The sequence below is a fragment of the Sphaeramia orbicularis genome, chromosome 20, assembly GCF_902148855.1.
Source record: "Sphaeramia orbicularis chromosome 20, fSphaOr1.1, whole genome shotgun sequence".
Lineage (NCBI taxonomy): Eukaryota > Metazoa > Chordata > Actinopteri > Kurtiformes > Apogonidae > Sphaeramia > Sphaeramia orbicularis.
The window spans coordinates 1,248,533-1,265,656 of NC_043976.1; the positions used below are offsets into that span (position 1 = coordinate 1,248,533).

At 41.2% G+C, this 17,124-nt stretch overlaps 1 protein-coding gene across 1 annotated transcript in view; it reads left to right on the plus strand.

The window, feature by feature from the left end:
* The first annotated feature begins 1,534 nt into the window (after positions 1-1,534).
* The window catches only part of LOC115411482 (melanoma receptor tyrosine-protein kinase-like), an 89,818-nt gene continuing 74,228 nt past the window's right edge, over positions 1,535-17,124 (plus strand). The window contains 1 exon segment of the mRNA XM_030123639.1: positions 1,535-1,732. Within this exon segment, the coding sequence (XP_029979499.1) occupies positions 1,645-1,732 (88 nt within the window). The 5' untranslated portion in view covers positions 1,535-1,644.

Below are 17,124 nucleotides of genomic sequence, written 5' to 3' on the forward strand. Positions count from 1 at the left end.
ATCACTTAATGAAGATAAAACAAAATGTATGGTTTTTGGTGGTGCTAGGGGAAGTGATGATATAAAACTGAAAATTAATGAAATTGATATTGAAAGGGTGTATGAAACAAAATTTTTGGGAGTGATTATTGACCATAAACTCTGTTGGAAACCACAAATAGAATATATCAAACGTAAAATGTCCAAGGCTGTTGCGATTCTTTATAAAACTCGTGACTTGTTAAACAAAAAATGTTTGCATATGTTGTACTGTTCACTTGTAATGCCATATATGTCATATTGTGTGGAAATATGGGGCAATGTGTATAAAACTAATATAGACCCAATAATTAAACTCCAAAAAAAAGCTATTAGAGTCATAAACAAAGCTGGTTATCTCCAATCAAGTAATCCACTTTTTGTAGAATCTGGTTTTCTAAAATTTTTTGATATTGTATATTTAAAAACAATGGAATTTATGCTTCGCGTTAAAAGTAAAAACCTTCCTTTTTGTATTCAGAAAATTTTTAAGTTAAGAGAAGGACATTATAATTTAAGAGGGATGTTTGTGTTTGAAAAATGTAAAGTAAGAACAAACGTTAAATATCACAGTGTTTCAGTTATTGGTGTCAAACTATGGAACGAACTGAAGGATGAAGTGAAATTGTGAAGCTCACTGTTGAGTTTCAAAAAGAATTTAATTTGTCAAATTCTGAAGGGCTATGAAAGTAATCTGATTACAAAATGACTTATTACACTGAATGTAGTATAATTTGTGTTTAAGTATTTACCTGCTGCCACTACGGGTGTAGACGTGAATTAAGGATGTGAACAGGAGAAGCAGAAATAAGCCTCCGGCTTCAGCTTCTGCCTTTTTCAGTTACAAAGTGTGTTAATTTTATGTTTGTTTGTTTTCTAATATGTATGTGTTTTGTTTGTTGTTGTTGTTTTTTTTCAAAAAAAAATATGTATATGTTTTGTATTTTGTATTTAACTGAAATAAACATTCATTCATTCATTCATTCATTCATTCATTCAAATGAATGTTTCTTTCTCCTCAGGTGTTTGTCTTCGTCCACCAGGAGGCGCTCAAACACTTTCTACCAAAGAAAACCCTTTCAGTCCAGTTTATTAGAACTGTTCTAACACAGACTGTTCACTTTCATGTGTCAGATGAAGTTCTGACTTTAATCCCATTGAATTTAGGAATAAACACTGGGAGAACAGGAGGAGGAGGAGGAGGAACGGGAGGAGGAGCATGAGGAGGAGGGGGAGGAGGAGGAGGGGGAACGGGAGGAGGATGGGGGAACGGGAGCATGAGGAGGAGGAACAGGAGGAGGAGCATGAGGAGGAGGGGGAGGAGGAGGAGGAGGAGGAGGGGGGACGGGAGGAGGATGGGGGAACGGGAGCATGAGGAGGAGGAACAGGAGGAGGAGCATGAGGAGGAGGAGGAGGAGGAGGAGGAGGAACGGGAGGAGGAGCATGAGGAGGAGGGGGAGGAGGAGGAGGGGGACGGGAGGAGGTGTGGACTCCGTGGACTGGGTTCAGACCTCCAGGATCCATCTGTCAAGTTCAACACTGACTCGCTAAACCGGACCTGGACTAGGACTAACCCGGGTCTCTGATGGACCAGGATCTGCCTCCGTCCGGACCCGGATCAGACTCATGAGGTTCCCCGGAGGAGGAGCACCGGAGGCGGCGCTGCTGCTGCTGCTGCTCGGCCTCTGCTGCTGCACCGACCCCGGACGCAGAGGTAAGACCGACCTGGGTCCAGGGGCTCCGGGTCCAGGGTCCCCGGGTCCAGGGTCCCCGGGTCCAGGGGCTCCGGGTCCAGGGGCTCCGGGTCCAGGGTCCAGGGTGTGGATGTGGGTCTGGGGAGCCTGGTCTAACGCACTCTGAGTCTGTTCTTACGCGTCTTTTACGCACATGGATGCGTCCGCACTTCAGGAACTGAACAGAAAACTGATAAAGTTCCAACAGCGGAGAATGAACTCAGTTCAAGTCCGAGAAAAAGAATGAAAACACGGTTTTTTTCAGCTGAAAAATTTAGTTTGTCATGAATTGAAGCCTTTGATGCATGAATTCTAAGAACCTGAGTCAAGATTTATGTTCCTGAGTGTTTTTATTCCTCTTTAGACATGAAAAAAACCAACAATATGATTGAACATTTTTTAATGAACCTATTTTTTATGGAGTCCCAAAAATGTCCACTCAGCTGGACGGCATGTGTTTAATTTTTGATGCAAAGAAACAAGTATTTAAACCCAATAACAAAGTGATGAACTGTGTGAAAACTGAACTAAAAACCTGTTGAATGCAGCTCATCTGAGGTTTTGTCACATTGGATCAGACTCTGACACTAGTTCTGACGCACTTCCTGGAGGGAATAGGAAAAAAAAAAGGTATTTGTTGAAGAAAACTGTTATTTACAGTCTAAAAACGACCAACTGATTTCCACTCAAACCTGTTGGTGCAGATCAGGTCTATGTAGAACAGCACAGGTACAGTACTGGTCTGAACTGCAGTGGATTATTATGGGATGGTGCAGAAGTGTCCACTGTGTTGGCTGATATGGAACTGAAACAACCAAACCCATGAATATACAAAAGAAGAACTGACCACTGGAGTGACCACTGTGCATGAAAGGGTTAAGTGTAAAATGCACAAAAAAATGAGGAATATTTTAGTTAAATCTCCTCAAATCACAGGAAAAACGCTCCTAGTTTTCATCTGATTTGGAAATGTGAAAATAAACAACATTGAAATCATTGAAATAAACTGAGACTGGATTAAATTCTTCTCAAATTAGATGAAAAACCGGTTTGAGTTCATATGATCTAATAAACATCCACATTCGTAAAACACATTAAAACCATCATGTATCCACAGTTTTAATAGTTTTCATGTGACTTTACACAGACAAAATGAAACTGGATTCTATAAAAACAAAATACATGAACATTTAACAACAGGATTATTCAGGATATTTGAAAAACAGCCAAAAAATATCAATCAACTGCAGTAAAGCTGTAGAAACTGTGGATGAATTCAGTTCAAGTTTGTAGAAAAGGAGGAAATACATAAGTTTTTGCACCTTCAGAATTTAGTTTAGTGTGACTTCAGGAAATAAACAGATAAAGAGCAGAAAATGGAGCAAAGCGCTGAATATTTTCATCAAATCTCCTCAAATCAGATTGATCATAAATGTGAACTGACTTTGTCAATCTGCAAATAAACATTACAATCAATGAAATGAAATAAACTGAAGACTTGAACAGCAGCAGAAATGTGATTAATATAGTTTAGATTTGAACACAAATAAAAGTGTTTAACCCTTAAAGACCCAAACGTCCACCTTAAACCTAAACCGTCTGCTGATCTAAACTGTTTAATTCCTGTTGATCCACTAATCATATAAATACACTGTAAAAAAAAAAAAAACCCAAAAAAACAGTAATATTCTGGCAGCAGGGGCGCCAAAAAAATACTGTTAAATAACAGAAAATAACCATCTCATAAAAATACGGTAATTTTCCATAATTAAAATACAATTTTTTGCCCGAACTTTACATGACATTTTGCTTTTTTTTTTTTTTTTTTTTTTAACTTTTTAATGTTTAATAAAGAATATTTTCATGTATTACAACAATCCAATTCCCTATAAATATATATATAAATAATTTTCAGTGAGACTCAGTTGTCCAATCCACTGATAAAAACTGTATTTGGACAGTTTATCAGTGCTTATACATGTTATACATTCACAAAAATACATTTATTCAACAGTTTTGTTGTGAAACCTCCTGTAATTACACAAGATATTTGTCAATGAACAAACAAGTCTGGTTCAACTGACAGAACTAATACTTCTGTTACTGTTAACTGTCAGTAATTTTATCTGGTTTGATTTTTTTTTTTTTTTACAGTATTAAACTTTAAATTAACAGTTTAATCTCATAAATAGAAAAGAAATATTTGTGAAATTACGATACATTTGCAAATGTATTTTAACTGTATTTTTCTGTGAAAAAAGAAAAATTAAAATTTTATGGTTATTCACAGTTACAGTTTTTTCGTGTTATTTTATATTTGACCTGTCAAATCACAGTCTAGTTTTGTCATTTCATTAATATTCTTAAAAATATATCTTAAAAGGTATCTTAAAAATACAGGAAAATTCTGTAAAATAAACAGTGAAAATTCTGTTAAATTACAGATTTTTTTTTACAGTGTAGTCATCAGATATGACCATATTTGGACATTCAGAGGCTCCGTAGTTACCGTGGAAACACAGCCAAAGTGATCAATAAAATGAACAAAAATGATCAATAAATCAACAAACTAGTAAGTAACATGAACAAAGTAAGTCACAAACGGAACAAAATTGAAGAAAAACTAATAAAGCCATGCAGGTGGATGGACACACTGGGTTTATGTTCAGGTCAGGACAGACTGGACTGCAAAAGTCACTTTTGTTCAGTTTTTTCTGTTTTGATGCGATAACCTTTGACTTTACTCTGAGCTTTTATGAACATCTACATGATCAGTCAATTAAACATAGGAAAACAGATCATTTTCACTGGAAAAAAAGCTGAATTCAGAGGATAATATGATAATAAATGGTGATAAATCACTTGGGAAATGTTCAATAGAGAGAAAAATTCATTTGGGAAGTGCCGCAAAATTCACACTGGGTCCTTATGGGTTAATTAGAATAATTAAGGACTAAAACAGGAAAGATTTAAATAAACATAAACTGCGTCCAGGTCTAGGTCTAGGTCCAGGTTTGGATTAAATGAATATTACAACATTATGAGGCTGTAAAATCTAATAAAACACTGATTAAAACCAGCAGAAAATCAGCTGAAGCATCAAAACCCTTCAAGTCTGAATGAAAAACAGTCGAAGATGTTCAATAATAAAAGTGAAGATGAGTGTTTGTTGTGTTTGAACCGGAGCCAGACCTCCAGACCAGAACCCCCCCACACCTGGACCTCTGACCCGGTCCAACCAGACTGGGTGGAGCTATGAGGTCACATGATGAGGTCATCCATCCACATCTGATTTCCAGAGTCCAGATTCGTCTAAAACCCAGATAAGAGTTTTTTAGATGAAGCATCAGAGGAATGTGGATGAAACCGACCCACAACCAACACCTTCAATGTTTTCAATCATCAAACAGTTGAATCCATGTTTGAGTTCGAAGCTGAAAGTTGAAGAAACTGTACTGAAATACAGTAAAACACAGTAAAACCTGAGTGAAACGGACTAAAAGCAGACTCAAATATAGTAAAACTCGACTGAAATATAATAAAACCCAATTGAAACTTAGTTAAACCAAAGTACAACATAGTAAAACTGAACCTTAGAGTTAGGGTTAAAACCTCTGTAATACAATAAAATCAGAGTAAAACAGAGTAAAATACCAAAAACTTACTAAAATCAGAGTAAAATATGATAAAATGTATCATATGTATTCTTATTTATTATGGTTTTTGATTGTATTGTATTTTTTCTTATATTTTTCTGAATTGGTTTTATTTTTGTTTCTTTTCCACTTCATTCCTCTAAAAGTTTGCCCAAATAAAATCTGGTAAAACCCTCTGAAATGCGATAAAACCAAAGTCAAATTCAGTAAAAGCCTCTGAATCTGCTTTCCAGAGTCCAGATTCGTCTAAAACCCAGATCAGAGTTTTTTAGACGAAGCATCAGAGGAATGTGGATGAAACCGACCCACAACGAACACCTTCGATATTTTTAATCATTAATCAGTTGAATCAGTGTTTGAGTTAAAAGCGGATTTTTGGCTGAAAGTTGAAGAAACTGGACGATTACTTGTGGATTTTAAGTGTTTGTAAAAGTCAGAACAGTTGCATCTTTAACCCTTTTTGTGTCATGTTGTGATTTTATTTCATTTTAATTCAAAGCCTGATTTTATATTTGTTCCATGTGGATCATCTTCATCGTTTATTAACAAACTAAAACGTCATTGGCTCTCTTTGATTGACAGCTGATTGATTGACAGCTGTAGTGTCCAATAGTTGTTCCAGTAGGTTTGATGTTTTAAAGAAAAGCTCAGAATATGTTTCCAGACTTCATGAAACTCAGATAAATGGACAGAGAACCAGGTCTGAGTGCAAGGCATTCTGGGTATGTGATGGGGTCCAGTGTGTTTTGGACCAATCAGCTTCGTCTGTGTTGAACAGGAGGTAAATAAGCCTGGGATGAGCAGGAAACGCTGAGTTAAAAACATGTGTAAATCAGCCTTTGTCTGCGTTTACGTGACCTTCGCTGATTCTCAATAGAAAGTCTGTGAAAACACTGCAGACATTCAGCGCTGTTTATGTGGACGAGACGTCTGACAAACTGTCAACATGTCCAGGAGACCATCTGGAAAAGAAAGAAAAAGTGAGAGAAGAGGAGACCATCTGGAAAAGAAAGAAAAAGTGAGAGAAGAGGAGACCCTCTGGAAAAGAAAAAGTGAGAGGAGAAGAGGAGATGCCAACGTTCACAGAATGAACACAAATGAACACAAGAATTAAAACAGAAATGACACATTAGCGCAAACAACAGCGTGAAGGAAGAAGAAAGAAACACCAAAAAAAAGACAAAACCAAAGGAATTATATAAAACATAGTAAAAGCAGAATAAAATATAGTAAAACCTGAGTAAAATAGTAAAAATACAGTAAAATACCAAGAACTCCAAACTTAGAACTGAAACTTAGTAAAACCAGAGTATGATGTAGTAAAACTCCACTGAAATACAGGAAAACCTGAGTGAAACGCACTAAAACCAGACTAAAATACAGTAAAACTCCACTGAAATACAGGAAAACCTGAGTGAAACGGACTAAAACCAGACTAAAATACAGTAAAACGCCACTGAAATACAGGAAAACCTGAGTGAAACGCACTAAAACCGGACTAAAATACAGTAAAACTCCACTGAAATACAGGAAAACCTGAGTGAAACGCACTAAAACCGGACTAAAATACAGTAAAACTCCACTGAAATACAGGAAAACCTGAGTGAAACGCACTAAAACCGGACTAAAATACAGTAAAACTCCACTGAAATACAGTAAAACCTGAGTGAAACGGACTAAAACCGGACCAAAATACAGTAAAACTCCACTGAAATACAGGAAAACCTGAGTGAAACGCACTAAAACCGGACCAAAATACAGTAAAACTCCACTGAAATACAGGAAAACCTGAGTGAAACGCACTAAAACCGGACTAAAATACAGTAAAACTCCACTGAAATACAGGAAAACCTGAGTGAAACGCACTAAAACCGGACTAAAATACAGTAAAACTCCACTGAAATACAGTAAAACCTGAGTGAAACGCACTAAAACCGGACTAAAATACAGTAAACTCCGCTGAAATACAGTAAAACCTGAGTGAAAACGGACTAAAACCGGACCAAAATACAGTAAAACTCCACTGAAATACAGGAAAACCTGAGTGAAACGCACTAAAACCGGACTAAAATACAGTAAAACTCCACTGAAATACAGTAAAACCTGAGTGAAACGCACTAAAACCGGACTAAAATACAGTAAAACTCCACTGAAATACAGTAAAACCTGAGTGAAACGCACTAAAACCGGACCAAAATACAGTAAAACTCCACTGAAATACAGTAAAACCTGAGTGAAACGCACTAAAACCGGACTAAAATACAGTAAAACTCCGCTGAAATACAGTAAAACCTGAGTGAAACGCAGTAAAACCGGACTAAAATACAGTAAAACTCCACTGAAATACAGTAAAACCTGAGTGAAACGCACTAAAACCGGACTAAAATACAGTAAAACTCCACTGAAATACAGTAAAACCTGAGTGAAACGCACTAAAACCGGACTAAAATACAGTAAAACTCCACTGAAATACAGGAAAACCTGAGTGAAACGCACTAAAACCGGACTAAAATACAGTAAAACTCCACTGAAATACAGGAAAACCTGAGTGAAACGCACTAAAACCGGACTAAAATACAGTAAAACTCCACTGAAATACAGTAAAACCTGAGTGAAACGCACTAAAACCGGACTAAAATACAGTAAAACTCCACTGAAATACAGGAAAACCTGAGTGAAACGGACTAAAACCGGACTAAAATACAGTAAAACTCCACTGAAATACAGGAAAACCTGAGTGAAACGCAGTAAAACCGGACTAAAATACAGTAAAACTCCACTGAAATACAGTAAAACCTGAGTGAAACGCACTAAAACCGGACTAAAATACAGTAAAACTCCACTGAAATACAGGAAAACCTGAGTGAAACGCACTAAAACCGGACTAAAATACAGTAAAACTCCACTGAAATACAGTAAAACCTGAGTGAAACGCAGTAAAACCGGATCAAAATACAGTAAAACTCCACTGAAATACAGGAAAACCTGAGTGAAACGGACTAAAACCGGACTAAAATACAGTAAAACTCCACTGAAATACAGTAAAACCTGAGTGAAACGCACTAAAACCGGACTAAAATACAGTAAAACTCCACTGAAATACAGTAAAACCTGAGTGAAACGGACTAAAAACCGGACTAAAATACAGTAAAACTCCACTGAAATACAGGAAAACCTGAGTGAAACGCACTAAAACCGGACTAAAATACAGTAAAACCTCCACTGAAATACAGTAAAACCTGAGTGAAACGCACTAAAACCGGACTAAAATACAGTAAAACTCCACTGAAATACAGTAAAACCTGAGTGAAACGGACTAAAACCGGACTAAAATACAGTAAAACTCCACTGAAATACAGGAAAACCTGAGTGAAACGCACTAAAACCGGACTAAAATACAGTAAAACTCCACTGAAATACAGGAAAACCTGAGTGAAACGCACTAAAACCGGACTAAAATACAGTAAAACTCCACTGAAATACAGTAAAACCTGAGTGAAACGGACTAAAACCGGACTAAAATACAGTAAAACTCCACTGAAATACAGTAAAACCTGAGTGAAACGCACTAAAACCGGACTAAAATACAGTAAAACTCCACTGAAATACAGTAAAACCTGAGTGAAACGCACTAAAACCGGACTAAAATACAGTAAAACTCCACTGAAATACAGGAAAACCTGAGTGAAACGCACTAAAACCGGACTAAAATACAGTAAAACTCCACTGAAATACAGGAAAACCTGAGTGAAACGCAGTAAAACCGGACTAAAATACAGTAAAACTCCACTGAAATACAGTAAAACCTGAGTGAAACGCACTAAAACCGGACTAAAATACAGTAAAACTCCAGTGAAATACAGGAAAACCTGAGTGAAACGCACTAAAACCGGACTAAAATACAGTAAAACTCCACTGAAATACAGTAAAACCTGAGTGAAACGCACTAAAACCGGACCAAAATACAGTAAAACTCCACTGAAATACAGGAAAACCTGAGTGAAACGCACTAAAACCGGACTAAAATACAGTAAAACTCCACTGAAATACAGTAAAACCTGAGTGAAACGCACTAAAACCGGACCAAAATACAGTAAAACTCCACTGAAATACAGGAAAACCTGAGTGAAACGCACTAAAACCGGACTAAAATACAGTAAAACTCCACTGAAATACAGGAAAACCTGAGTGAAACGCACTAAAACCGGACTAAAATACAGTAAAACTCCACTGAAATACAGTAAAACCTGAGTGAAACGCACTAAAACCGGACTAAAATACAGTAAAACTCCAGTGAAATACAGGAAAACCTGAGTGAAACGCACTAAAACCGGACTAAAATACAGTAAAACTCCACTGAAATACAGTAAAACCTGAGTGAAACGCACTAAAACCGGACTAAAATACAGTAAAACTCCACTGAAATACAGGAAAACCTGAGTGAAACGCACTAAAACCGGACTAAAATACAGTAAAACTCCACTGAAATACAGTAAAACCTGAGTGAAACGCAGTAAAACCGGACTAAAATACAGTAAAACTCCACTGAAATACAGGAAAACCTGAGTGAAACGCACTAAAACCGGACTAAAATACAGTAAAACCTGAGTGAAACTTTGTAAAACTACAGTAAAATGTAGTAAAACCAGAGTAAAATATAATCAAACGTATTGTCATTTATTGCGGTCTTTGATTGTATTGTAAATATTGTAACAATTCAGTAAAAGCCTCTGAAATACGATAAAACAAAGTCAAATATAGTAAAAAACAGCCGAACTAAAACCCGATCTCGTGGACTCAGACCTGGTTTCAGATCTGGACTTAAACTTAAACTGGGTTTGTTTGTGTTTTCAAACCATCAACTCTGTCTGTTTACTGGATTATTTGGAATCTTCCTGGTGGATTGCAGAGGCGGAGTCTGAGGGGGCGGAGTTTGAGAGAAGGTGTAGTCTGAGTGTGTGTGTGTGTGTGTGTGTGTGTGGTAAAAGGGGCGGGGTCTGGCATGTGTAGCTGTTGTGTGTTTTCCTTTAAATTGGACCCACTTTTCTGTTTGTGTTGGTTTTGCTCTTTGGTGTTTTTTGTTCAGATTCAACAAACACACAGACAAACGGTGTCAGATAAACCATGCAGACGGTGGTTCACGTCCACAGGCCTTCAGTGCGAGTCTGTCTGTTTGGTTTTCGAGCGGAAAACTCTGACTCTGGAAAATCTGTTTCCGTGGAAGCGGCGAACCGAAGTCCACGGCAACAGAAAACACAGGGGCCTCGCGGTAACCACGGCAATGGCGCTAGCATTCATCATTTTGGCCAAAGGCGGCGACGGCGGAAACAAAACCCAGTGGAGTCGGACTGTGATCCTGAACGAAGGAGTTTACAGCTGAATTTAACGCAGATAACGAACGAGGCAATGGACGAGATTTAAACACAATCTGACTAGAAACACAAAACTAACAAATACAGGAAATAATGGAGGAAAAAAATAGATAAATAAAGTCCAGCTGAAGATCATCTGCACTTTAATGGGAGAAAATATGAGTCAGTTTTTAATTGGATTCATTTCATCAGGTTTAAAGAAAAACACTAAACTAGAACCAAATGGACTGGAACCAAACGGAGCGAAGACTGAGTTTACAGCGTGTGACCTTTGACCTGGTTTTCATCAGGTGTGACCTTTGACCTGGTTTTCATCAGGTGTGACCTTTGACCTGGTTTTCATCAGGTGTGACCTTTGACCTGGTTTTCATCAGGTGTGACCTTTGGTTCATCTTTTGTTTTTTATCTTTTGTGTTATTTTGTTTAGTTTTCTTTTCTTTTGCTCATCTTTTGTTTTTTTGTATCTTTTGCATCATTTTTCTTCTTCTGGATCATTTTTGTCGTTTTGCGTCTTATCATCTTTTTGTTTGTTGAATAGTGTGTTTTTTTGTGTTTTGCGTATTTTTGTTTTGTTGCATTGTTTTTGTTGTTTTCCTCTAACACTATTTTCATCTTTTCCGTCGTTTCCTTATTGATGTTGTTCATGTTGTGTTGTTGTTGTTGTGTTGTCATTTCCTTGTTGTGTTGTTTTTGTTGTTATGGCGTTGGTGTTATCATCATTGTGTTGTTGTCATTGTGCTGTTGTGCTGTTGGTTTTTGTTGTTCTGTTGTTGTCATGTTGTTGTGGTGTTGTTGTCATCATTGTGTTGTTGTTGTCACTGTGTTGTCATGTTGTTGTCATGTTGTTGTTGTGGTGTTGTTGTTGTCATTATGTTGTTGTCATTGTTGTTGTTGTATTATTGTTGTTGGGTTGTTATTGTGTTGTTGCTGTCATGTTGCTGTTGTTGTTGTTGCTGTTGTTGTGTTGTTGTTGTTGCTGTGTGACATTGTCTGATCTTTGTGGTCTTATTGTTTCGTTCGTGTAAATCAGTCTGGATGAAGTCAAATAAATCTGATGGAAGTTCCTCAGATTCCACCTGGAGTTTGTTGGTGTTAAAAGGGTCACGTGTTTCCTGTCGGTAGAACGTAGGGAACAGGTGATGACGGAACGTGGCTGATCCAACATGGCGGCCTGGTATCGGTCACATGGTGGCGTCGTGTCTGTATTCAGTCGTATATCTAAAGGTCATCTGATGCTGGACCGCTGATCGTCTCCGTCCCTGTACGCGGTGGCAGCGGTGGCAGCGGTGGCAGCGGTGGCAGTGGTGGCGGCGGCGGCGGTGGTGGCTTTGGCGTGTTGTGCTGTGGATGCATTTGCTGCAGGTGCGGCGCTGTGCAGCAGTGCACCCTGGGGGATTTTCCGTGTGGAATGTGAGGAATGTGAGTAATGAAGCTCAGAGGCCGTTAACAGGATTAAACAGGCCGCTCGCAACACGTAAACGGCGTGTCGGAGGCGGAGTCTGTCCAAACGCCGCTCAGGGGTCAGCGGTCAGGCAGCTCAGCCTGTCAGCTGTTTTCACTCAGATGGACGGGAGGCGGGACTTCAGCCGGTGTCGGGTTACAGCAGGGTGGGGTTTAGTGACCCCTGGCGTGGGTTAAACCTGTGACATCATCAGGTCATGTGACCTAGTGCGTTGTAGTTTAACCCTGTGGATTTGACTCTCAGACTCTAAATGAAAACACATTAAAAAATAAAATAAAATAAAAAAAGTCACATTAATAATAAATAAATGAAAACACATTTATTTTCCTCATATCTGACGTCTGTTCCTTATTCTCAGTCAATGAGAAGAATCATCACAATTTTATTATATTTGTTTTTAGGTTTATTTTATATTTACATTAAAAACAAAAGAAATAAAATCACACAACAACAACAGAAACTACGACATTTTTAGTTTTTATCTTTGTGCATTTTTTGCAGCTTTTTTTGAGCATTTCTTATTTACTTTAAAGAGACAAAAAAGGAAAAAAGGATATTGTACAAACAGAATCTCCTGATGCATTCCATTTTCATTTTGCTTCGTCTTTTCCGTTATTTTAAATTTTTTGCATCTTTTCACATATTTTTCTCCTTTTTAAATATTTCTTATAATATTTCCATAAAGACAAAAGAAATCAAATAAAAGAGTAAATCATACAGATTTTGTCAGAAACTACAGGTTTTTTTCATTTTCATCTGTTTCTTTTGCATCATTTTCTTTTGTTTAATCTTAAAAATGAAAGAAATCAACATTTAATTAGATGAAAACTGAATTAAACGTGCTGGGTTCTTTCTCCCTGAGTTTGGTCTGCAGGCTGCATGAACGACAGGACAGTTTCAGTTTGTTCTGCGCTTCAGCCGACAGAAGCTGAAGTTCATTCACAGGAAACACCTGCCAGTTTCAAAACTTCAGTTCAGGGACAAGAAGAGTCCTGCCACCGCCTGCAGGACGGACGGGTTGGACCTGAGACTGAGGACGGGTTTGATCTGAGACTGAGTACGGGTTTGACGGGTTTGATCTAAGACTGAGGACGGATTTGATCTGAGACTGAGGACGGGTTTGATCTGAGACTGAGGACGGGTTTGATCTGAGACTGAGGACGGGTTGGACCTGAGACTGAGGACGGGTTTGATCTGAGACTGAGGACAGGTTGGACCTGAGACTGAGGACGGGTTTGATCTGAGACTGAGGACGGGTTTGATCTGAGACTGAGGACAGGTTGGACCTGAGACTGAAGACGGGTTTGATCTGAGACTGAGTACGGGTTTGATCTGAGACTGAGGACGGGTTTGATCTGAGACTGAGGACGGGTTGGACCTGAGACTGAGGACGGGTTTGATCTGAGACTGAGGACGGATTTGATCTGAGACTGAGGACGGGTTTGATCTAAGACTGAGGATGGATTTGATCTGAGACTGAGGACGGGTTTGATCTGAGACTGAGGACGGGTTGGACCTGAGACTGAGGACGGGTTTGATCTGAGACTGAGGACGGATTTGATCTGAGACTGAGGACGGGTTTGATCTAAGACTGAGGATGGATTTGATCTGAGACTGAGGACGGGTTTGATCTGAGACTGAGGACGGGTTTGATCTAAGACTGAGGACGGGTTTGATCTGAGACTGAGGACGGGTTTGATCTGAGACTGAGGACGGGTTGGACCTGAGACTGAGGACGGGTTTGATCTGAGACTGAGGACGGGTTGGACCAGAGACTGAGGACGGGTTTGATCTGAGGACGGGTTTGATCTGAGACTGAGGACGGGTTTGATCTGAGACTGAGGACGGGTTGGACCTGAGACTGAGGACGGGTTTGATCTAAGACTGAGGACGGGTTTGATCTGAGACTGAGGACGGGTTGGACCTGAGACTGAGGACGGGTTTGATCTAAGACTGAGGACGGGTTGGACCTGAGACTGAGGACGGGTTTGATCTGAGACTGAGGACAGGTTTGATCTGAGACTGAGGACGGGTTGGACCTGAGACTGAGGACGGGTTTGATCTGAGACTGAGGACGGGTTTGATCTGAGACTGAGGACGGGTTGGACCTGAGACTGAGGACGGGTTTGATCTAAGACTGAGGACGGGTTGGACCTGAGACTGAGGACGGGTTTGATCTAAGACTGAGGACGGGTTTGATCTGAGACTGAGGACGGGTTGGACCTGAGACTGAGGACGGGTTTGATCTGAGACTGAGGACGGGTTTGATCTGAGACTGAGGACGGGTTTGATCTGAGACTGAGGACGGGTTGGACCTGAGACTGAGGACGGGTTTGATCTGAGACTGAGGACGGGTTTGATCTGAGACTGAGGACGGGTAGGACCTGAGACTGAGGACGGGTTTGATCTGAGACTGAGGATGGGTTTGATCTGAGACTGAGGACGGGTTGGACCTGAGACTGAGGACGGGTTTGATCTGAGACTGAGGATGGGTTTGATCTGAGACTGAGGACGGGTTTGATCTGAGACTGAGGACGGGTTGGACCTGAGACTGAGGATGGGTTTGATCTGAGACTGAGGACAGGTTGGACCTGAGACTGAAGACGGGTTTGATCTGAGACTGAGTACGGGTTTGATCTGAGACTGAGGACAGGTTGGACCTGAGACTGAGGACGGGTTTGATCTGAGACTGAGGACGGGTTTGATCTGAGACTGAGGACGGGTTGGACCTGAGACTGAGGACGGGTTTGATCTGAGACTGAGGACGGATTTGATCTGAGACTGAGGACGGGTTTGATCTAAGACTGAGGACGGATTTGATCTGAGACTGAGGACGGGTTTGATCTGAGACTGAGGACGGGTTTGATCTAAGACTGAGGACGGGTTTGATCTGAGACTGAGGACGGGTTTGATTTGAGACTGAGGACGGGTTGGACCTGAGACTGAGGACGGGTTTGATCTGAGACTGAGGACGGGTTGGACCAGAGACTGAGGACGGGTTTGATCTGAGGACGGGTTTGATCTGAGACTGAGGACGGGTTTGATCTAAGACTGAGGACGGGTTTGATCTGAGACTGAGGACGGGTTGGACCTGAGACTGAGGACGGGTTTGATCTAAGACTGAGGACGGGTTGGACCTGAGACTGAGGACGGGTTTGATCTGAGACTGAGGACAGGTTTGATCTGAGACTGAGGACGGGTTGGACCTGAGACTGAGGACGGGTTTGATCTGAGACTGAGGACGGGTTTGATCTGAGACTGAGGACGGGTTGGACCTGAGACTGAGGACGGGTTTGATCTAAGACTGAGGACGGGTTGGACCTGAGACTGAGGACGGGTTTGATCTAAGACTGAGGACGGGTTTGATCTGAGACTGAGGACGGGTTGGACCTGAGACTGAGGACGGGTTTGATCTGAGACTGAGGACGGGTTTGATCTGAGACTGAGGACGGGTTGGACCTGAGACTGAGGACGGGTTTGATCTGAGACTGAGGACGGGTTTGATCTGAGACTGAGGACGGGTAGGACCTGAGACTGAGGACGGGTTTGATCTGAGACTGAGGACGGGTTGGACCTGAGACTGAGGACGGGTTTGATCTGAGACTGAGGATGGGTTTGATCTGAGACTGAGGACGGGTTTGATCTGAGACTGAGGACGGGTTGGACCTGAGACTGAGGACGGGTTTGATCTGAGACTGAGGACGGGTTTGATCTGAGACTGAGGACGAGTTTGATCTGAGACTGAGGACGGGTTTGATCTGAGACTGAGGATGAGTTGGACCTGAGACTGAGGACGGGTTTGATCTGAGACTGAGGACGGGTTTGATCTGAGACTGAGGACGGGTTTGATCTGAGACTGAGGATGGGTTGGACCTGAGGACGGGTTTGATCTGAGACTGAGGACGGGTTTGATCTGAGACTGAGGACGGGTTTGATCTGAGACTGAGGATGGGTTGGACCTGAGACTGAGGACGGGTTGGACCTGAGACTGAGGACGGGTTTGATCTGAAACTGAGGCCGGGTTTGATCTAAGACTGAGGACGGGTTGGACCTGAGACTGAGGACGGGTTTGATCTGAGACTGAGGACGGGTTTGATCTAAGACTGAGGACGGGTTTGATCTGAGACTGAGGACGGGTTGGACCAGAGACTGAGGACAGGTTTGATCTGAGACTGAGGACGGGTTTGATCTGAGACTGAGGACGGGTTTGATCTGAGACTGAGGACGGGTTTGATCTGAGACTGAGGACGGGTTTGATCTGAGACTGAGGATGGGTTTGATCTGAGACTGAGGATGGGTTTGATCTGAGACTGAGGACGGATTTGATCTAAGACTGAGGACGGATTTGATCTAAGACTGAGGACGGGTTGGACCTGAGACTGAGGACGGGTTTGATCTGAGACTGAGGACGGGTTTGATCTGAGGACGGGTTTGATCTGAGACTGAGGACAGGTTGGACCTGAGACTGAGGACGGGTTTGATCTGAGACTGAGGACGGGTTTGATCTGAGACTGAGGACGGGTTGGACCTGAGACTGAGGACGGGTTTGATCTGAGACTGAGGACGGGTTTGATCTGAGACTGAGGACGGGTTTGATCTGAGACTGAGGACGGGTTTGATCTGAGACTGAGGACGGGTTGGACCTGAGACTGAGGACGGGTTTGATCTGAGACTGAGGACGGGTTTGATCTGAGACTGAGGACGGGTTTGATCTGAGACTGAGGACGGGTTGGACCTGAGACTGAGGACGGGTTTGATCTGAGACTGAGGACGGGTTGGACCAGAGACTGAGGACGGGTTTGATCTGAGACTGAGGACGGGTTTGATCTGAGGACGGGTTTGATCTGAGACTGAGGACGGGTTTGATCTGAGACTGAGGACGG